The sequence below is a fragment of the Podarcis vaucheri genome (assembly GCF_965113315.1).
Source record: "Podarcis vaucheri genome assembly, chromosome: 1".
NCBI lineage: Eukaryota > Metazoa > Chordata > Lepidosauria > Squamata > Lacertidae > Podarcis > Podarcis vaucheri.
In genome coordinates, this window is record NC_138759.1 from 76,329,122 (window position 1) to 76,351,149 (window position 22,028).

Sequence of the window (22,028 nt, forward strand, 5' to 3'; positions counted from 1 at the left end):
AAACACTGTAAGCACCCTTTAAATCTCTTCTTTGAATGCAGATGTGATCATGTAGGAAGTTGCACCAGTTTAATATCTGCATGTCATGCTACTTTTTCAGTCTCTACCATAGAGAAAAAAGGTGGCAACTGTTTTCAAATCCCATATCTCAGAAGTATGATTATTCTGCCCAAATGGAAGAATGATGGATACTTTGTGCAGATTCTTAGGCTATCAGTGTCTGTTTTTCACTCTTAACAGCATACTAGGTGCCAGACCAGACATTATCTCAATTGCTTGTACATTCTCATCTATCAATGTCTATCAGCTCCTGGCCTCATCTCCTTCTCTTTTGTAAATATCTAGATTCTAGAACCTACTTCAGTCTGATCCACAAACTCACTTAAACCAAAACGAATGAAGGAAAGACACATTTATGACACTAGGCTGGAGTTTTAACTGGATTATGTGTAAGGTCTCCTATGTCTCTGCCTCTGAGTAGATTCAATTTAGTTAGTATCTATTAACTATATCAGAAGTATTTAAATGAAACTAAGGGGACAGGCTTCCCAGTAGGATAATTTTGTGTCTTACTGGAAAGCCAACCTTCCTAAATATTACAGTATTCAAATCAGAAATTCATACAAAGTAGTCAACTGTCACTTCTAAATGTTAGAGAAATACATTGCATTTTATTCATTTCTCCCAGGGATGAGGAAACTGTAGCCCTCCAGATGTTGATGGATCATGACTCGGATTAGTGCCAGGCAACATGGCCAATGGGCAGGGATGATGGGAGTTGTAGTCCAACAACATATGGAGAGCCACAGAATCCCTGCCCCTTTTTAGCACTTTAAACTCCATCTTACGGGGTGGTGGAGAATCATCTCTATGATAAGTGAGAGCCAGAAAATCACAGAAATCCTTCTTTGAGTTTATGTGGAGGGGAACCAAAGGAACACCTAGAGAGAGATCCTAATATAGCCTCTGTAGTGATCTTCAGTTGAACATGTGGAGATCAGGAGCAGGTATGGTGCGCATGACCCTGCTCTCCCCCGCTCCCCTCCCCAATGACCAAAGGACAATTGCAAGTGGTTTATGCTACCTTACCTTGCTTGATGTATCAAGCTTAGCTCAGCACTGAAAGTCTCCCCTCACCTCAGGAGTGGAAAACTGCTTTCCAATATCTTTCAGTAAATCAATTCCTTTGCAGTGAGGAAACACAATCAGCCCAGGAGCCAGAATCATGCAAAGACCTTGACAGCCCGGATTCTGAAAGGACATTGCTTTTCCCCAAGGAAGTAGATAGGTAAGATTGCAATGTAATGTTATTTGGAAGCTTCAAAACAGAGTAACGAAAGAGAACATTTCTTGGAGATTAAACTGAGGTTAAACCAGAGGTGGGTAGGCAAAACCACAAGTTAAGGCTGTGCACATCTTACCTTTGATTCCTGCTGCTAGTGTCTGGAGCCATGTACACAAGACATGTATCCTGTACCACATGTAGCCACAAGCCTTTCCATCTGATTTGAAAATGTAAGCTGCTGTTAAGCTGAGGTGTGTACATTTGAGACATCCATGTTAAGATGAAAGCTTAATTGAATAGGAGTTGAAGCGGGGCGGTGGGTGCTGGTATGAGGAAACAAATCTGGTAATGTGCATCAAGTGAAGAAATCCTTGTCTCCTTTCTGGTGTGTACAGAGAACATGACTTTAAAAATGGGAGGGGGGGCGAGAGCAGACAGGGGTGGGATGACCATGCACAGTACTTGGCCCTATAAGAACATTATAATATCTTGAACATTATAAGGATATTTATCAATACTCTAGCAGCAGCTGTGCACTTGCAGCCCTCAACCAAGATTGAGAAATTGCCTTGAGGATCTTAAAATTAACAAATCCATCCTAGCTGGGCTAACTTTAAGATCTGGTGCCTCAGATTGCAAGCCTGTAAGCCTGAGTGCAGAGTCTCCTTTTTTATTGAACTACAAACCACGCTACAGATATCATCATCAGCTGGCGCGGGGTTAAAAATGCTAGAGATAAAGAATAGTTATGCTCTGCAGTATGATAACTGACGGGCAGTTTAGTGCAGATCATAGAAAACCACTTTCCACAGATATGCAAATTCAACTTGTAATCATTTAGTTGAGAGATTATTCCCACGCAAGTGGAGCCATTGTGTAGTGTACTTGATAGATGGATCACATGAAATAATATAAAGTTGTTTCTGTATGAGTCTCTCGGGGGGGGGGGGATAGTTTAGTCTATCACTGGAGTCAATGGGAGATGCAGAGTTAATTTCAACAAAGCCAGGATTTCATTAACTTGTCTTTCCAAAGTTGTACTGAATATTATTCTTGCTTTGATGAGACAGAGAATAAATAAACATTACATATTAATTTCCTCTATTGGAGTTTGGAGCTGTAGAAGTTTAAATAACAAAATACAATAGCAGCACGTTGTCTCAATAGCTACACTCTAGTAACTAAGGGTGGTAGTCAGCTAAGTTTTACTGAAAGTAGGCCCATTGAAATTAATGGCCCTTGGGCATTCTCATTAATTTCAAAGGGTCTACTCTAAGTAAAACTCAGTTGACTACCACCCTTAATGTTTATTGAACAGTCTGGGGAAAGAGAATTTTCAGGATCTCCTTGGACAGGAAACTGGAAACTGATGACAATCACAGTTCAATTGTATACATATCTATTCAGAAGTAAGTTCAATTGAATTCTATGGGGCTTACTCCCAGGCAGTTGAGCATAGGACTGCTACCTTAGCCTGTGAATCTGACAATCAAGCTATAAAATTGCTTTACAGACCACTGCTCAGAAATGCAAACAAAACAGTATTTTCTTTCTCTTTTTTTCAGGGGAGACGCCCAGTTAGAAACCCAAATTGCTTCTGAAAATATAGCATGTGCAACATTTGTGTTTACACAATGGAAAAAATTCTGGACTGCTCCTGTCACAGTATTTATGGGGAATGTTATCATGTACTTTGCCTTCCTCCTTCTGTTTGCCTATGTCCTCTTAGTGGATTTTAAACCACCCCCACCAAAGGGCCCATCCATCCAGGAGATTGTACTTTACTTTTGGGTATTTACATTGGTCTTGGAAGAAATCCGACAGGTGGGTAACCTACAATATGGCTCTCAGCTACCCAGCTAGATCTTACAGGTTGAGGCTGGGAATTCACGTGTGCAATAGACACATTTGTGCACGACCAAAATCTTCTTCCTCCTTTACTGGCCACGTTCTATCAGTCAAATTGTTTCCCTCTACCATTTGCTCAAGCAAGCAGCTTGTGCTACAGCTAAGTCCCCACCAGCCATCGGTGCCCATTAAAGATGTATTGTTAGCTATTAAGATCTATAGAGCCATGAAGTAAAGGTAATTTCACTCAACACAACAACATTCTTGTTGACATTTCTAATTCAAATTACTTTTGGAATGCTAAGTTAATGATGGGACATGGAAGTGTGCAACATTATACTAAATGATACATGCTGTTAACTTACAGAGCTTTTTCACTGATGAAGATATGAATTTAATGAAAAAAATCAAGTTGTACGTAGAAGATAATTGGAACAAGTGTGATATGGTGGCCATCTTTTTCTTCATTGTTGGAGTTACCTGCAGGTTTGTGGTTTTGAGAGCTTCATGTGTGTGGTACCATGTATGTATGATATACAGTGTTCCATAAGCAAAGTTAATGAAATAGATCTAAGGGAGTCGACTCATATTTTCTCTTTTAATCCCAGAATGTTTAATTCAACCTTTCAAGATGGCCGCACAGTACTTGCTATTGATTTTATGGTGTTTACTCTCAGACTGATTCATATTTTTGCCATCCATAAGCAACTGGGCCCAAAGATCATCATTGTGGAGAGAATGGTAAGTACAAGATTTCACATGGACATGAAAACCAATGATGTACAGTATTTCCTAAACCAAAGGAACAAACACAGGCCTTCTGGGTAGCACTATTTTCATCGGAGAAATGTTGGAGGGTATAGTGAAGTCTGCATGTAGGGCATGTAGTCTTTACCTGAGTGGAATGTAAGTGGTCAAGCAACCATGAGTGTGTGCATGGACTTGAAACGTGGAAGGCACATTCTCAAAGACACACTGAAATCCTGCTGGGGGAGGTTCCCCATGCCTGTAATAGTAATAAAGTACTCTAATGACATGGACTGAATTCAACAGCAAGAAAGAAACCTTGCTCAACTGCTTGGGAGCAGTTTGGTATGACTTCCTATCATTTAATTGACAGTTCACTGTATCATTATGGCACACATGTAGCACAAAATTGCCCTCCCTAGAGGCCTGGGCCTTGGTTCCATAAAGAAATGAGAAGTCCTGTCAAGAAGTCAATCTCAGTCCCTTAATTATCTCCTTTGTACATTCCTAATCTATGTCTTGGTTTCAGACTATGTATTTCTTTTACAGATGAAGGATGTTTTCTTCTTCCTTTTTTTCCTGAGTGTATGGCTCATTGCCTATGGCGTGACCACACAAGCCTTGCTCCATCCTGATGACAGTCGAGCAGAATGGATCTTCAGAAGGGTGCTCTACCGCCCCTATCTCCACATATTTGGACAGATTCCGCTGGATGAAATAGATTGTAAGGTTAAGGAATTAAAAGACCTATTGTTGCTGTTGTTTTAGACTTGGATGACAAGAGAAAGCAACCATGGCATCGTTTCTACAATTAGCGTGGCCCCCAAGCACTGCTGCACTCTTGTTCCACAAATGTTCCCTAGATCACCATCTGAGGCGCTTCTTTGTGTGCTCCCCTCCACAATACATCTAGAGGGTGGCAACACAAGAATGGGCCTTTTCTGTACTGGCTCCTCATTTGTGGAATGTTCTCCCCAGGAAGGCTCACCTAGTGCCATCATTATGTATCTTTAGGTACCGGGCAAAAACTTTTCTCTATAACCAGACCTTTGGCCTTTAACTACCTGTGGCCTTTTAGTAGTGGGTGGGATGTTTTTAATATATTTCTTTTCTTCCTTGGTTTTAATGTGGGTTTTTGTTTGTTTGCTTGTAAGATGCTTTGGGTTCCCATGGGCAAGATTTAATAAATATTAATGATAATAGTTCGAAAGCACCCCCGGGGGCAAGTAGATAAATAGGTACCGCTTACCAGCGGGAAGGTAAACGGCGTTCCGTGTGCGGCTCTGGCTCGCCAGAGCAGCGTTGTCACGCTGGCCACGTGACCCGGAAGTGTCTTCGGACAGCGCTGGCCCCCGGCCAATAGATGTGAGATGGGCGCACAAACCCCAGAGTCTGTCAAGACTGGCCCGTTCGGGCAAGGGTACCTTTAATGATAATAGTGTTCCCACTAAAGCTGAGCAGTACTGTAGATTTGCCTTTATGAGTGCACAGCGGCGGGTGGAAATGTTTACCTCTAGTCGGAAAAGTTCCGCCTTCTGATTTCTGCACATTACACTGATGTTCAAGACCAAGGAGGCCAGGCTATTTTAAACAAATTTTGTTCTCAAACCTAATGCTGCCACATGTCGTGAACTCCCCTCTCCTTTTGCTTTAAACTGTTTTAATATTGTATTTTAATGTTGTAACCCACCCTGGGACTTTAGGGTGAAGGATGAATAATTAATAATAGTAAAAATAATAAGAGATTTGCATTATAGAGATATGTCATTTCTGTCACTGAATATGTTTGTGTGTGTGTGTGAACTATATTTGTAATGCTTGTTCTGCTAATTGTTAAGGTAATCCATTATTCTAATTATGCAACAATGCAAAATCAAGCACACCTCATGGTACTGAAGCTGTGAAATTGCAAAAAACAAAACAAAAAAATTTTTTTTTGCTTATCTGCACAGCAGAAAGAGAACAGCCTCAGCAGTTAACAGGTCTAACAATCAGTAGCTTCCCAAAGTGACAATTGCTTTGTTTTCAATCCATTACAGCATCTCGCATGAACTTTGAAAATTGCACACCGAGCCCAATGGCAAACCTGACAGATAATGCATCGTCGTGCCCAAATGCCTACGCCAACTGGCTTGTCATAGTCCTCTTAGTCATTTTCCTGCTGGTTACAAATGTACTGCTTATGAATCTCTTGATTGCCATGTTCAGGCAAGTATTTTTTTCCCTACCTGTTATAAAAAGAGGGAAGCGCATACAACAATCGCTGGTTAAATGTACGAACAATAACAGCGTAGACATGGACAGTCATTGATGACTGTCTTCATTTTGCACATAACGAGTTCAATCCAGAAAAACACCAGAGCCCCATTGGCATATTAAATGATGTGCTTAATTGCCATTGATTTCATTGGAACTTAGAGGCGCCCAACTTTCTCAGCAGGAGAGTTGTTAATACAGTCAGTGTGATTCACAAGCCATTTAAAATGGGTTTCAGCTGATTTACTTCAGAATGGGCTGGAAAACGTAATTGCTTTTTCCAACTATAGCCAGAACATGACAAAGAAAGCAATATCTTCATTTCTACTGCAGAATTCAATTAAATATACACAAATTATTTAGAACAGGTGGGAGAGGGGAAGCTTTCTCTTTCGCTACGTGCATATAAAGGGTCTAATACGTCAGGGCCCAGTATGGATAAACATCAACACTATTACTCTGTAAAGATTTTAATACATCTGAAGACAATGGGTTCAGGCAACCTATGGGTAGAACACCTATGGAACTTTCCTGAAGGGGACTTTCCTGCTGAAGGAGGACATTTTCACCAATTCCACATTTCTTCTATGGTCCATCATTTCCCCTCCCTGAAAACCTGCTCTGGCAGGTGGCTCTGAGGGCTGGAGTGGGGGAACCCAGCAGGGTGGCCCCACAGCTTCTTGGTCCCTCCCACAAAGGGAAGAAAACCTTCCATATATGAAAAGGCAAGTCTGGATCCAATTGGCACATTTTATAATCTTAATAAGACTGCACACATTTTGTACCTCCCCATGTGTGTACATGGTGGAATAAAAGTCAAAGTCTTGCCTATTGTAAAGCTGAGTGACAGCCAACCAAAAACAAAAGCATTAAATACAGGCTAAAGTAATCTACAGGTGCTTTAAATGAGTTGTTTCCAACTGTAAATGTAGGTACACAACACATTTGGAAAGACGCTACTTTAAAAGCCCCTAAATAATGGTTGTGGAATTATTATTATTTCTAAGAGCTGGTTCATGCAGCATTGGGAGATAGTTCTTTGTTGCTTCAGACTCCTCCTTATATCCCTGCCCAGTTACTGGGATCTTTGGAAGAGTCACTGTTAATGTTCCATCATGGCTCAGATGGACTGCTTATATACACCAGAAGCTGTGCATTCTGTATTTTGGAAGCAATTCTGTGGAACTCCTTCCTGGCTGAGATTAGACCAGGCACCTCCTTGCTGAGCTTCACATTCTTGCCAAAAACCTTTCTATTCCAGCATCAGCAGGGTATCATAGGGAAAGTTTTCTGTCTTGGACTCATTTTGCTGGATTTTATCCAACCATATATTTTTGTCACGATGTGCATCGTTAGAAACTTTGGTGATTAAGCAGTATGTAAGTGGCTTAAAGAAATAAACATGAGATTTTATTGATGTGATTCTCCCCCCTCCCTGTTCAAGTTACACTTTTCAGGTGGTTCAGGGAAATGCAGACATCTTCTGGAAATTTCAGCGTTACAACTTGATTGTCGAATACCACGGCCGACCTGCGTTTGCCCCTCCCTTCATCATTATTGACCACATTAAGCTGTTTCTTAGACGGATCTTTAAAAAGACGGAGCACAAAAAAGAGCATCTGGGTAAGCTGTAGAGAGGTAATGGTAAGATGTTCAGCACAATCTGAGGGTCCACACATGCAGGATGATTCTCAAACGAGTATGTGCACTGCCTCCATTAAAAAACATTACCTTTTAAGCAATGTGAACTGATACAATAGTTCTGCTCACTTCTGACTAAAGCTGCTTTCAAAAAAAATCAATTTTGTGCAATAACAATTAAATGTTCTTTCTAAATAATTAATGACGAGTTACTAAATTTTTTTTAAAGGATACAGATTACTGAAGAAGATAGCACTCAGCGTTAGAAACTACAGCTCTGTCTTTAATAATTTAATATTTTTTTAGCATTCCAGAAGTTTGATTTTGAGTATTAAAGAAAGGGGGAATGGGCATGCTTTTATTTGCAGTGGTCTCATGGATCCATTCTAATACTGTAGATGATTGGAGCTATTGCCTCTCACAGCTCCAGTTATATCAAGTGTGCATGTGAAGGAGCTCTAGGAGTGAACACAAACCTTTAAGACATATTCAAGATTTTCTAGCTCATCGCCTTGAACTAAGTATAAATGAACAGCAATAATTTTTTTGCATGGAAAATCTGATTCACTAAGCTCTGATCTTCCTTTCTTCTATCCCACAGGTTGGCATTCCCCAACCCTCAAACTTAATCACATTGTGATGTTTTGTTTCTTTTACTATAGAAAGAGATCTGCCAGGAGGTCTGGATCAAAAAATCATAATGTGGGAGATGCTACAAAAAGAAAACTACCTGGCAAATCTGGAAACAAAGAAGAAAGAAAGCAGTGAAGAAAGGCTAAAGAAAATGTCAGACAAGTGCGTATCTATGGATGGAGACTTCCAAAACTCTGTTTTGATGCTAACTGAGGGCCAAACCAGACTTTTGTGTCTGTGTTTATTAAACATGTGAACACTGATTTGGTTATAAAGCTGGATGGGTGGAGTTTATTTTCTATCAATGCATGGAAAGAGGAACTTAGGGAAGGGAGAGAAAAAAATGATTCAGTTCAGGTTAAAGGCAAAACTATCTAATACTCATTTTCCACAACAATGCATGAACTGAAACAGAATCACGCTTCAACACGGGCACTTCTCCAAATTTTGCAATGAAATTCTCCAGCCAAGTAATGTGTAGAAAGATGCACATACTAGGGCAAAGTGCCTAAAATGCAGATATTCTTGCAAATGAAGATACAAAAAGCATTATATTAGGAGAAATTGCATTGCAGAAAAAAGTGTATATTAAGAGAAATTTGCATTAAAATGCTGATTAATTTTTACAAGGGCTTAAATTTAGAACTGAATGATGAGAAACTGAGAACCCAAAATTGACAAATTCATCCATCTCTAGAGGAAGTGAAAGGCACTCACTCTTGTCTCCCTGAGCTACACTGTCTGAAAATGTTCTCCCGAGATTGACTCTAGCCCTAGAAGTCCACCCCACTCCATTTAAATTAAAAACAAACAAACAAAACCATTCCTGCTTTATAAACCAGTCCATGCATATTTAGTCACCATGTGAGTGCCTAGTTTGGTTCTGAGACAGAAGATAAGCAGTTCCTTCCCTATGTTAAGTGGGTAACCAAAGCATTCCAAATTACTCAGGGCACAATTACTTAGAAAACAGATTTTGCATGGGAACTAGAGGAACACAGCATGCATTCAAGCCATTTGCTGTCCAAATCTCATGACCCTTCTGTAAAGCAGAGAGGATGTATTCTGCCACAGAATCACTGATGGGAGCAGATGAAAGCCCATGGAGGAGTTGCAACTTAGCAAGTGTTGCATGGAAATTTCAACTGTATGAACTCCTGTATACGTGTGGGACCTACACCAATGACCACAATTTGCACACTTGCTCAAAAAACGGGGAACAAGAATTGCAGGTAGAAAAACAGAGTCAGTATAGGCAGGTGTGAGCCAGTTTGGGGCTGGGGGGAGGGAAGGTAGATTCAATCCCACTGCCCTTTCTATTTACACAATTTAACTGTTACATTAAAGAAGGACTTTACTCTCAACTTACTTTCACTGGACTGAATCCTTTGCAACAGACCCAATGACCACTGTCCCAGTCATGTATTGGAGTCTAATCCATGTTTGATCCAATAAAATGTCTATCTAAACTCCTCTAGTGCCTACCTCTTTGCTCACCGTTTTGATTTTCACCCCCCCCCCCTCAAAACAGGGTGAACAATCTTTCAAAGTACTTTAATGGTCTGAAAGAGCAAGAGAAACGGCTTAGATCTTTGGAATCACAAGTAAGAATGCTTTTTCTTGTGTTTCAGCTATGCTTTTGTTCATGCAGGGTATAGCTATAGAATTTTTTTAGCATGGATTTAATTGCACAATTCTTTCCAAAATCTGCTTACAAAGCATTGTATAGACAGGATAATATGTCTCAGCTTATTTGGACAAAATAGAATTGATGTGTTGATTAACTAATATCTGGTCAAGAAATTCCTCATATATGCTAATATGAATTTGTTAACCTATCTTTAAACGACATAAATTATAAATTATAGAGATCAGGCACCCTGCCATTCAAACTGGTATTTTTGTCCATCAGACTGTCAAGAGTTCTTCATTTTCCCACTTTAGTGAGGAAACTTTCCAGTCCAGTTTTATCTCTGCCTTCATTTTCAATCTATGGTCTAAAGTTTGGACTCTGAACCTTAGCAAGGATTTCGCCCGCCCTTCACATCCCTACTAAACTAGTGCAGATACAGCAAGTTGCCTTCAATATTATTCATTCAAATGGCACCTAAGACCAAGGTCCATAAGTCACTGGCTGAATGTAGATTAGAGACAAGGTCCTCACCAGCAGCAACAGAGCTAAAAAATGCAACTGTGAAGCCATGCTTTAGCTGATTAATTGGTGCTTTAAAAATGTATTCAAATCGCAAGCAAATCTACCAGATCTCTTTAGGATTGCAACGCCAGTGTGTCATTTTGAATGGTAATGGAAGATTTGGTGATACCAAAACCATTTCTTTTGTAGATCTCCTACTGCACAGTTACCCTTTCCTCAATGGCAGACACCTTAAGCAACAACAGCTTCTTTTTGAACAGACAACCTATGAACTACACACGTGAGTAAGGTGCAGAGAATGATTCTGAAAGTAAAAAAACAAAAGTAAAACATTTTTTAAAGAGAAAAATCAGCAGTAAAAGGCTGAGTAGAAAATAACAACAACAACAACAACAATTTATTTATACCCAAAAACAACAACAATTTATTATTTATACCCCGCCCACCTGACTGGGTTTCCTCAGCCACTCTGGGCGGCTTCCAACAGAATATTAAAATACAATAATCTATTAAACATTAAAAGCTTCCCCAAACAGCCCACACAGTTTATCAAAAAGTGTGTTGTTGTTAAAAATTACAGAGATTACTTAAGGTACTTTTTCTTCCACTGAACTCAAGGTGGTGAACATGGGGTTCCTTGGCAGTCTCCTGCCCAAGCACTAATCAAACCCAGACTTTCAGCAAGGTTGCTGCATCATGCGCTTTCCAAGTTCCAGACCTGGGATATGTATGTGTGTGTGTGTGTGTGTGTGTGTGTGTGAGAGAGAGAGAGAGAGAGAGAGAGAGATTCATGCTTGAACCTGTCATGATGCTTAATATTTCCACTGGAACTTTACACCCTGGAATCAGTTTGAGCAGTACAGATCAAAATGCTCAGTTGTGAAGATAAGCACTCAAAGCATACAGTCTGCTTTTCAGCTCCCTCAGCTTTGTGGACTCCATTAAGTTGACAGCTGCTCTTCACATGCATTGAGGGATGCAAGCATACGCTGGTTCCAAAGCTAACAGGGAAGCCCTTGCTTATGCATTAGGTCATTGTATCTAACTGTTTGCCCTTGGATAGAAAAATATCTGTTCTGTCTCTTCATGATATTAATGTGCATCTTTGTGAGATTAATGGATTTCTATTTCATCTGGCTAAATCCAGTGCCTTCCATAGTGACAAATTCCAGAGGGGAAGCCATGTTAGGCTGCTGAAAAGAAAATACTTTGTTGGTCTTATCATTACTTGGCACACCAGACACTACAGAGGAGGAATAATTCTAGACAGTGAAGCCAAAGGCCAGGAAACGCAAGAGTCCAGGAAAGTCTGTGACATTTCTATGCAAAGCTTGCATTTATGCAAGTGGCCCAGTCACAGCAGCAGTAACCAAAGATGCTATCTTCCTAGTTATGCTTATTTTAACACCATCAACCAGAAACAAACCTTTGCTTCTTAAAATAACTACAGGTGTTAACTTAGCATAGATTGGAAAGAGAAGTGGCTGAATTGCAACTTATTACCAAACTTAAAACCATGGAGAGACCTGGTCTGAATAGAGACATTGGATTCTTAAGGTGCTACTGGAATGAATTTTTTTGGTTTTTTTTTTGTTTCTACTACAGCAGACCAATACGGCTACCTACCTGTAACTACAAGAAAAATGTCAGACCTTACTCCATCTCTGCATTTCATTATTGTTTCTCTCCAAACCTTCCCCCATCTTGGTCTGTGTGCAAAACTATAACAATCCTTTCATGCATCTGATGCAGTAGGCTCTATTCCATGAAAACCTATGCTACAATAAATCTGATGAGCCTTTAAGGTGCTGCAATATTTTATCCTCTTCTTGCTGCTACAGCCTAATCAATCTGCCCAACTGAAACAAATAAGACATACGGTAGTATATAGATGTTTGGTGGTGGAATTCTAATAGGCACAAAATGTAAGAAAACCCTCTCAATGATTTTCCCCTTTCTTTTAAAAGAAAACCCAGATATCATGGATGAAAGGGATTATAAGGAAATAGCTCTGCAGATATTCAGTAAAACTGTCTGGCCTAAAACAACTGTCATACCTGCTCATATTAACCAGTGTTTTTACTCCAAAAACCTCCACAGGTTTCATAACCACAGGCACAAATCAAACGCCTGCACCAGAAGGCAATGAAGCTGGAGAAGACACCCATCAGCTTGAAGATGACATGATGTACATCGATAACTAACGCTACTTGCAGCAGATCAAACATTTTGCTGTGTTTTTGATTGACTTTTTGACATATTCATCACGGTCTTCAACTACCTAAAGGGTTTTTTCTTTTGATGGCCGAGTACTGCCCTGTCTTCCGTACCAAACATATAAAAAGCCTATGGTGAAGCGTTGCATCCAATTTATTAGCCTTATAAATGCTGACTGATTGCTTCCAATAATCTATCACCTTCTCAGCAGTCCGAAGTTTAAACTTGTGCTGCTGTTCTAATTTATGCCATGCAAATAAACCACTCATGCTAGACCATTCCAAACCTTCTTAGCAACAGTAATCAGCATATGTACAAAATACATTCTGCACATACTTTTTCCTTCTTAAAGGAAACTAGTTAAAAAATCCAATTACGATGCAGAGTATTAATTTGCAAATAAACCAACATGCTACTTTGACAGATCTCTGTACTATTGAGGAAAATAGCACTATGCTTGTAAAGCCGCAGCTTTAAGCTTCCACATATCACAACTGCTGTTAAAAAAATGGATCACCAGGTTTGTCTGTAAAACAAAGAGCTGCTTAGAAGATTCTTCCCAGCAAGGTTCTATCACCTGCAACAAGTCTTTACTACTGGCAGTAGTAAAACACTATTACTGAACAAGCTCTCTTAAACCCTACTGCACTCACAAGGGCAGGCGAGGTTGCCACAATAATCTGGCATTGTTATTTTACCTTTAGCATTTGCTTGCAAGTAGGTAAGTCTTCCCAGCATAGAGATGCAATAATCAGAAAGTGCTTCATTTGCTGTTATTTCTGATAGTGATGCAGCTATTATGCCTGCTAATGAGGGAAAAATGACCTTATCTCACTCCCACGCCCTGTGAACAATGCAGAAAATGCACCTTAACTCACCTTTTGGGGGTGAAAGCACTTTGTCTGGCCACAAGGGACCTACATCTGATGGTTCTGAAAGAGCATGGACTTCTTAATAGTAAATAAATAGGACCTCAGAAGCTACCGCTCACTGGGCCATCAGATAAAGAAATCCAGAGTTTAGCCATTGTGACAGTTTAGAAAAATTAATGTTCAGCTAAAAGGGTACATCTTTCCATGCGAAGGACTATTCCAAAAACATGTCCAGGATACAATGTCACATGCATATGCTCAATGCCATATTGTTAGATGACAAAATGCCTCCCCCCATGGAATACAGCTACTTGTTTTGAGTTGCAGCTGCAAGTTGATTGACGTAAGTAGGACACAAGCACCTAGTCAGCATTGAAGCAGACCAACTTTTTTCAGAATTCTACATTTCCCAAACATGTCTGAGGTCATTGGAAGTTGCCACTAGAATAAGATGGGTGTGGACACACCGCAGTGTGTGTGTGTGTTGGGCAGGGTGGCACTAGGTGGAAGCTAGCTGTTACCCCCCTGAAGTGCTGACCAAGAGATCCAGCAAAATGAGATCTGGTGCTTTTTCAAAAACACAGATGTGTAAAACGTCAAAGCATGCAGATGTGTCATAAATTAAGCACCAAAGTGTAAGGTGATGCTGGAAATGACAATGTTTCATGATTACAGTTAGCTTGCTCTGCAAAGCCACTTCATTAGCTCATAAGGGAGAAAAATAAAATGCAGGCGAGAAACATTTATGCAGATCGCTCCCATCTTGCAGACTGAAATTAAAAGTTCTGAAGTTCCTTTCCTTAGAGACATATTGAAATCTCAGCATCGTTGCGCTGCAAGATATTACTTGGCTGGCTTATGGTTGCCACATTACATTTTTAAAGTTGGGAAGATTCAGCTTATAAATACTATTAATTTGTCAACTACTTTTAATTTATCATCTTACCCAGATGCTAAGAAAGTTGATGTGAGTCTTATTTTTTTGGTTTATTGTTATTTTAACTCTTCAAATGTTTTAAATTACTGTTAATTTTTCATAGTGATAATTTTATTGCTTTATTTTGTAAACTGCTTTGAGGGTTTTTTGTGCTTTTTTAAACAATCAAGTGGTGTATAAATTTGATGAAATAAATGAAATATGCTGGAAGGAAATGCTCCCTAGACCAGTAGTGAGGAGCCTAAAGTCTGTGGACCAAATTAGCCAGCTGGGGTAGATGCAGCTTTGCACAGTGAGGCAGCTGCATACCTGTGATCCTGCCCTTACCAGAGCATATGAGTCTCCTTTTTATCCTCATAACCCTGGGAAGTAGGTTAGGCTGCATGCTTGGTTAAAGGTCACCCAATAGGACTGTTTGGGTTTGGTGCGCATTTGAACCCAGCTCTCCCAACATTCTAAGCCCCATTCCAGACACTGGCTCTCTGAGTAGCTGGAGTTCAGGTGCAAACCATTACCGTATTTTTCGCTCTATAACATGCACCCGACCATAACACACACGTAGTTTTTAGAGGAGGAAAATCCGTAGGCATGCCACCCGTAGGCATTCCCTCCATAACACGCACAGACATTTCCCCTTACTTTCTAGGAGGAAAAAAGTGAGTGTTATGGTGCAAAAAATACGATATATATGTGATTTTTAAAAGCAAACATATTTTCATTAAGTGATTGCATGATGGCCTTAATGTGGTTTTGTGCAATTTAAATGGCTACCTTTCTCCTCCTTATCAGATACTCCCGTGTCTGAACCAGCAGTCAAGAGTGAGGGAAATTTGTCAGGGGCCCAAAACAATGAGAGATAGGAAAAGCTCTTTTTCCGTCACAGCATCCCAAGGTGAGCCTAACCAATTTGATTCCACTACAACCACCAAAGAACAGATTAATAACTGCTGCTACAGCTCGTAATAGGTTGAAGCAGCTTGTGGATGAATGGACAGAGATAACAGGGTGGAAGAGAGCTGTTGCTGGAGGGAAAAGGTAGGGTTGGGTGGGGAAAATATACCTGTCAAGTCTTGACAAGCATCACCAGTTGCTAACACACATACCTTTGGACAAAAAAAGCAGCAATTAAAATTTTTATTGACACCAAGGAGAATATGAAAAGGATCACATAGTAGGTCTGTGAAAGAGTCCGTTTTAAGTCCTTTAATTCCCAAACAAATCCAGTTAATTTGTTATGAAATCGCTTTACTTTAGGGAGCAGCTCTTGGATATGCAGATGGAAGCATCACAGTTGCAAAGGACGGAAGTAGTGGGTATTCAGTGCTGAGATCATTCTTCATATTTCATAATCCAATGAAGTCTTATTCTGGTTGTTGGCTCTGTCTTTTCTAGCTTTTAAAAAATGTGTGCGTGTTCCCTGCAAGCTTTGCTTCCATGATCCTAATTTGTTGCTATCAAGCACCATGCTATATAGAAACAAGGGGACATCCATGCTGCATTTTACAGCATGTAGATACTTCCCATTTTCAGTCCTTCTACAGCATATGGCTTTTACTTACTGTGCTTTTATTTTCATTGGCAGTGTGGAGAGGTATGGGCTTGTACTAAACCTTTGTTTGATCAAGCAAGTATATTTGGATGCATCTTGGGCTTCATTCACATGGCATGTTTTGCCAGTACTCAGAGATGGGATACTAGTCAAAAGATTTTACACAAAGTGCTAAGCAAAACAGTAGCTCAACAAAATCTGGAGGAGTATGCAGTTGTAAGATTTGTTCCAAAAGTGAAAAACAACAACAACCAGATGATCCTTTACAGGCAGAGTATTTGTAGACATTTCTGCACCACTGCAAACTAAAATTTTGTCTAGTTTTGATACTACAACACAGAGGGACATCATGGAATCGGTAAATGGAACGCTAAAATATATCTAAGTCACAGCTCCAAGTATGCTAAACAAAGCAAGCAAGTAGCCAAAACTCATGCAAACAATGAAGAAAATAATTTTAGGGAAACACTTCTTTAAAAACACTATAATTTATCCAGCTTTAGGACTCTTCCTCCTCTTCATCATTGCTGGCTTTGGGTCGGAAATGCTTCCTATTCCTTTTCTTGCTACCATGGAATCCCATGGTTCCCACCACTGTCTCTTCATCTGCCTGAGAAGAATCTACACCAGATCCTCTTTGAACACTTAACTCCTCCAGTTTTGGTTGTTTCCAATCCTCTGCTTCCTTTATATCTAAAGGGTCTAGTACACCCTCCTCCTTGTTCTGGGTCTTAGGCTTCTTTGGAGGGCTCTCTTTGGGTTCTTTGTTTGCATCACTAAGCTTGTCTTCTTCATCCTCCTTGGCGGCAGCTCTTTTCCTATCTGAGCCTGCTTTTGTGGGTTTGGTAAAGACAATCCTTCCAGCACCAGAACTGGAGGGATCCTGATTGAAGGATGGGGTGTAGCTTTCAGGAGAGGCTGACCTCTCTTCCCCTCTAGTCTTCTTCATGCCCTCCAGAAACTCCATGGCAATTGATCTGTTGGTCTTATCACTGGACTCTGAAACATCATCCAAGCTGTACTTGGTCCAGCGTTCTGGGTGCGCAACATAATCAGGAACTGCTGGAGAACTTTTAGGAGCTGGTGGTGGCTTGCTGTGTCTTCCAATGCTTTCTGCAGCAATCTTGCTTGAAATGTTGGGTGGAGGCAGAGGCCGCTTAAATCTTCCATCAATCTCATTATCTTCAGCCATTGAGGGCACTGCTCGTTTGGCTGCCCCTTCCAGACAATCAAAAATGCTCTGGCTGCGCTGGGAAAAGCTTGAACTCATGCCTTTCAGGTGAAACGGCTGCACAGGTGATTTTTGGTTGCTGTGTAAAGGGTCACCGCTTTCATCTGATCTACTACCCACATCATCTGAAGGAAGGGATTCCTCAGGAGATACAGTATCAACTTCAGCATCGCCAGGAAACCCAAAGTCATCTGAATCTGAATCACTCAGAGAAATTGTGTCTGAAGGAAGGACACCCTCGTAATCGGCGGCCCCGCCAGCCACTATACCCATGAAGGGTTCACCTGCACCTTCATCACCCATATTTGGGCAGTTGCTTGCTTATACTAATTTGGCTTAGACCTTGCTGCAGCCAATTAAGTTTTCCAGCTGCCCGGGGAGTTTAAAGCCTGGAACAAAAATGAAACAAAAACAGAAAAAACCCAGTGAAGTTCAACTGTGAAAAGGAAACCATACCATGACACCTGCCCTTCATGTACTTCAAAAATCCAATACAAAAGAAGGGATGGAGGGAGAAAAGGATTAGCAGGAGAAGCCCATCTCAGCTACTGCCTCAGATAAACAGTTCTGGATGGAGTTGCTTTTGGTTTTTTATAAACCAGCCACACTTAATGTGTTAAGCACTGCCAATTAGTAAATTCTCTAAAATAAATTCTGTAGTCCTGTAGTCCTGAATAGGTCAAAACACTTTTACGTTTATGGGACGCTACACAGACAAACAACCATTTCTGTCATTCATTCATTGTTTAACTAAATCTACCAGCGTATCCTCATCCACATAGCACAGGTAATAATAAACTTTCAGAAATTGCCAGTTGAGCAATTTTCCATATAGTAGGCCAGAACATAGATTTACAGAATATAACGCTAGTTTTAACTGATAATTTTGCAAAAATTAGATGATCCATCAGTAGCTTCCTGCCAAAAGTGTCTTCTGGCACTAAAGATCAGCTGTCTTAAATGAGGCAAGGAAGAAACACTTGCATAAGACAGAGAAATGTGATCTCTTCTAGGCTAATACTTACAAATTAACAAAATCTGTGACATATAATTTTGAGTCTGGTAGTACTAAATTTTCGCTGCCCCTGAATAGTTGCGCAAGATTTTGCTTCTCATTTGAAAACTAAAACCTTATTTAGTAGGACAGTGGCATTTTCTCCTTTTGTAAAAAGTGAATTCCTTCTACTGGGTTTGTAACTCAGTAGTTTCTTTTTATTACTATCTGCATTGATGTGGTACTGTCAGACTTCTATCCAACTCTGGAATATAGCAAGAACAATATTTTGTTCTTACATGTTCCTAAAATGCCTTACAAAAATGACAAAGGGACTAGATGCTCCAGATTCATTGAATTTTCTATGGTACCTTTGTGTGCATGTCAAACACCAGAGTTTTATCATATATTTATCATGCTCTATCTCTCGAGTCTGACATCCCCACCCCCATCAACCCATTCATGTGCTAGGCTCATTCAGTGGCCCTTAATAGCATTTTCCTTAGTCTCCAGTGACCAATTCCCTAAAAGGGAAGAATTGTACAGGAAGAAAGTTCTTTTATGGTGACGGTAAACAGGCATGGATAAATCTACTAGCCACTCACCATCTGGAGTCTGAAACAGTATTCCATCCTCTGGGTCAGTTAAAGCCACCAAGGTTCTCAGATGTTGTACCCTGGCAGTAAGAGGTTGGACATATCATCAGCGCAAATAAATAAAGTGGAGCTGAAATTTCATAGTACATTAATAGTACTTGCTGTTTGGGTAGGTGTGGCCTCTAGCCTTGTACTAACAATAATATCTGCAAATAATCCTCTCTTAAGGCTGGAAAGCAGAATCTTTGCATATTTTATATGGTCATAAAGACAGCTATTCAGGTAGTGGACTTCAATGTGCAACTTACATAGATGTGTAAGATGTGCAAGAACATTTAAATTGTCACATCAACTAAAATAAGCAACCCTGTTATCCAAAAGTCATGTGTGGTGTATCAGAAGAACAGAACCAAATCTAACTTACATTAATTTAACAGCCAATGGGCCAAATTTAAATGTCCCCAAACATATCTACATTATGTGGATTCTGGTTGGTTTGTTTTGCCCCCTAAAGGGAGGTTTTGGCTGTTTCTTACTGGCAGTAAATAGAAAAATGAAAAAATAATTTCCAGAAAGAAAAGACTCACAGGTTCTTTGCAATGATCTGATTAGGATGCAATTCAAACAGGATGGCTTCTCTCAGAATAGACAAGTCCCCTTCAGAATCTTCCATACTATCTTGATCCCTGTTATTTGAACTGTGGGAAAGCCAAAATAAATAAATAAACAGCTCCCCTGCACTCTAGCCTTCAGAGAGTTATATGATAGAGGAAAAAGCTTCAGAAAATAAAGTCAAGAAAGTAACTTGTTACAAAGAAGGCAATTCCCGCCTCCCCAAGTCTCTCATCTCTAATCAACATGAGCTATGGAGAAATTACTTTTTCTCAATCCAAACATATCAATCTGCCTGCCCTGAGCATTAGCAAACGACTTATAAATTTCAAGGGATGCAAAACAAGAGTTAAGAGCTAGTTAAAACTATATTAACTGACAGCTATTGTGAACAGGGCCAAAGCCTGTTATAAGGCTGTTATGAGAAATCTGTAAGTGCTTTGAACACTCCAAAGTGCAATATAAATGCAAAATATCAGGGCTATTGATGTTTTCAGGTGCTTTCATCTAGAGTTGCTATCTCTCGCCTCAATACTTGGGTAAGAGAGACTATAAAACCAAGGCAAGCGCAGACTCATGTGTGCAGCAGCTCAGTCTTAGGGTGAGGGTAGAAACCCAGGGGAGGCTAAACTGAAAGAAATCTCTCCCACTTAGTGACCCAGTGAAAATGATGGGTAGTAGATTCAAAGAAGGTAAAAAAGAGAAATGCACATCTTTATACAGAGCATAGTTAACTTGAAATGTGCTGCCATAAAAAACAGAAAAAGGAAGTTGTCATACTGAGTCCATTGGTCCATATAAGCTCAGTACTGTCTACACTGACTGGCAGTGACTGTTCAGGATTTCAGACAGGGTTCTCTCCCAGTACTACCAGGAGGTGTCAAGTGTTGAACCTGGGCCCTTCTGTATGAAAATGCAGGTGCTATTCCACTGAGCCAAAGCTCTGTATAGCAATCATCACTGATTTATATCTTGGGTCTTCAAGCAGGGGCAGTCAGAACCCATGTCGAAGCCGCATCTAAGGTGGCTCACAATAGAATTATTACCACCACCCACATGTTTAAAAAGAGAATAGACCTGAGTCTCCAAATTCATTATTTGGCAAGTATGGTTTTAAATTATTGAGCTTAGCTGGGATGGCAAAATGGACATGTTTAATCAGAGAAAAGTCACTGTTAACATTTACTAAAGATTGGAAACCACTTACAAACTTTTCGCATGAAAAAGAAAAAGAAATATTGACATTCGGGTTTGAAGGCTGAAGATAATGTTGATTTAAAGAAAATAGTCCTGCTGGGTGTTATACTGGAGTGGATGAGTGGGATGATGTTTATACAGGGTGAGTTTTTTTAAAAGAGGCCCTGTGGAACATGTGCACTCTGTATCCACAGGGCCTCTTTTAAAGGACTCACCCTGTATATGGCTGACAGATGAAGAACTGGGAGTTCTTTAGTTTCTTTAACTTTTAAAAAATCTTAGAATCCTTCTTCTATCTCTCTACTTCTTTCTCTCTCTTCCTTTTCCTCTGGATCTGTGATTTTATCTAGATTAACGTTGTAGTTTGGATTTAAAAAAGATATAATAATGTTTGCACCTCTCTTTTTAAATTCTAATAAAAATTTATCCAAAGAAAGAAAAGGCCGAAGACTGCTAGTTTACATGGCTTTCGGCGCAGAGCAAAGCAGTTCATCGAGGAAAATGACAATTAACCATAAACGGCCCTGTTCTCCAGAGGCCTCGTACCTCTGACGACCAGGCTGGTTGGTTGGTTGGTGTGTAATGGTCACAGACGAGGGAACTGGGTTCGAATCCCCCCCACTCGGTCACGGGGCTCCCCGGGTGACCTTGGGCCGCCCACTTCCTCTCCGGCCTAACCCACAGGGTTGTTGTGGGGGGTGAAATGAAAAGGCGCGTGTGGGGAAGGGTATAAATGCAACCAGGGAACAGATACAGGCCCATTAGCGAGTGGGGCTCCCCGTGGGAAACAATATGATGGGTCTTCGGGGCCGTTAGACACCCCCACGCCAGTCCTCTCCCTCCCGCGTGGAATGAGCAGCACCTGCGATGGGGAAAGAAACAGCAGCGCGTCTCTCCCGCCCTCAAAACTCCTCCCCGCCGCCGACCTTCCTACCTCCGTCCCGCCAAACGCATCAACTTCTTCCCCCGCGAGCAGAGCCCACCTCCGCTTCTCCTCACCCGCGGCGCCGCTGTGCCTAATTCCAGCCACGGCCTGCCGTATTCCGCGCCGTCCTCCCTACGCACGCCGGGACATGGAGTCTTTCCCCGCCTCGCTGGTCGCTGCAGAATCCTACGCTAGCCGCCCTCGGGTGAACTACATATCCCAGAAGGCATCTCGTCTAAATCGCGGCCCAGTGACCAGCCTCGTCCTCCTCGTAGCCTCCCTTCCCGATGCATTCTGGGAACTGTAGTGCTTTCTTCATTATTATTATCGTCG

At 40.8% G+C, this 22,028-nt stretch overlaps 2 protein-coding genes across 9 annotated transcripts in view; one reads left to right on the forward strand and one right to left on the reverse strand.

Moving 5' to 3' along the window:
- The window catches only part of TRPM5 (transient receptor potential cation channel subfamily M member 5), a 47,813-nt gene extending 32,711 nt beyond the window's left edge, over positions 1-15,102 (forward strand). Inside the window, exons 16-26 of the mRNA XM_082192953.1 lie at positions 1,193-1,288; positions 2,851-3,109; positions 3,501-3,619; positions 3,742-3,874; positions 4,430-4,604; positions 5,920-6,088; positions 7,581-7,759; positions 8,440-8,572; positions 9,942-10,014; positions 10,755-10,845; positions 12,666-15,102. Of these exons, the coding sequence (XP_082049079.1) occupies positions 1,193-1,288; positions 2,851-3,109; positions 3,501-3,619; positions 3,742-3,874; positions 4,430-4,604; positions 5,920-6,088; positions 7,581-7,759; positions 8,440-8,572; positions 9,942-10,014; positions 10,755-10,845; positions 12,666-12,769 (1,531 nt within the window). The 3' untranslated portion in view covers positions 12,770-15,102. The remainder of the gene's footprint in view (positions 1-1,192; positions 1,289-2,850; positions 3,110-3,500; positions 3,620-3,741; positions 3,875-4,429; positions 4,605-5,919; positions 6,089-7,580; positions 7,760-8,439; positions 8,573-9,941; positions 10,015-10,754; positions 10,846-12,665) is intronic.
- A 609-nt stretch (positions 15,103-15,711) lies between these two features.
- TSSC4 (tumor suppressing subtransferable candidate 4) lies at positions 15,712-21,863 on the reverse strand. 8 transcript variants are annotated; one of them, XM_082194703.1, is made up of 4 exons: positions 21,705-21,863; positions 19,549-19,659; positions 18,971-19,041; positions 15,712-17,760 (listed from the first exon to the last, which is right to left on the reverse strand). In XM_082194703.1, the coding sequence occupies exon 4, from the start codon at positions 17,672-17,674 to the stop codon at positions 16,640-16,642; it is 1,035 nt and encodes a 344-aa protein (XP_082050829.1). In that variant the 5' UTR covers positions 17,675-17,760; positions 18,971-19,041; positions 19,549-19,659; positions 21,705-21,863; the 3' UTR covers positions 15,712-16,639. The 8 variants fall into 8 exon arrangements, with proteins under 8 accessions (XP_082050829.1, XP_082050833.1, XP_082050832.1 ...); XM_082194707.1 differs by having other exon boundaries at positions 21,770-21,842; XM_082194706.1 differs by having other exon boundaries at positions 21,754-21,829.
- Positions 21,864-22,028: the final 165 nt, after the last annotated feature.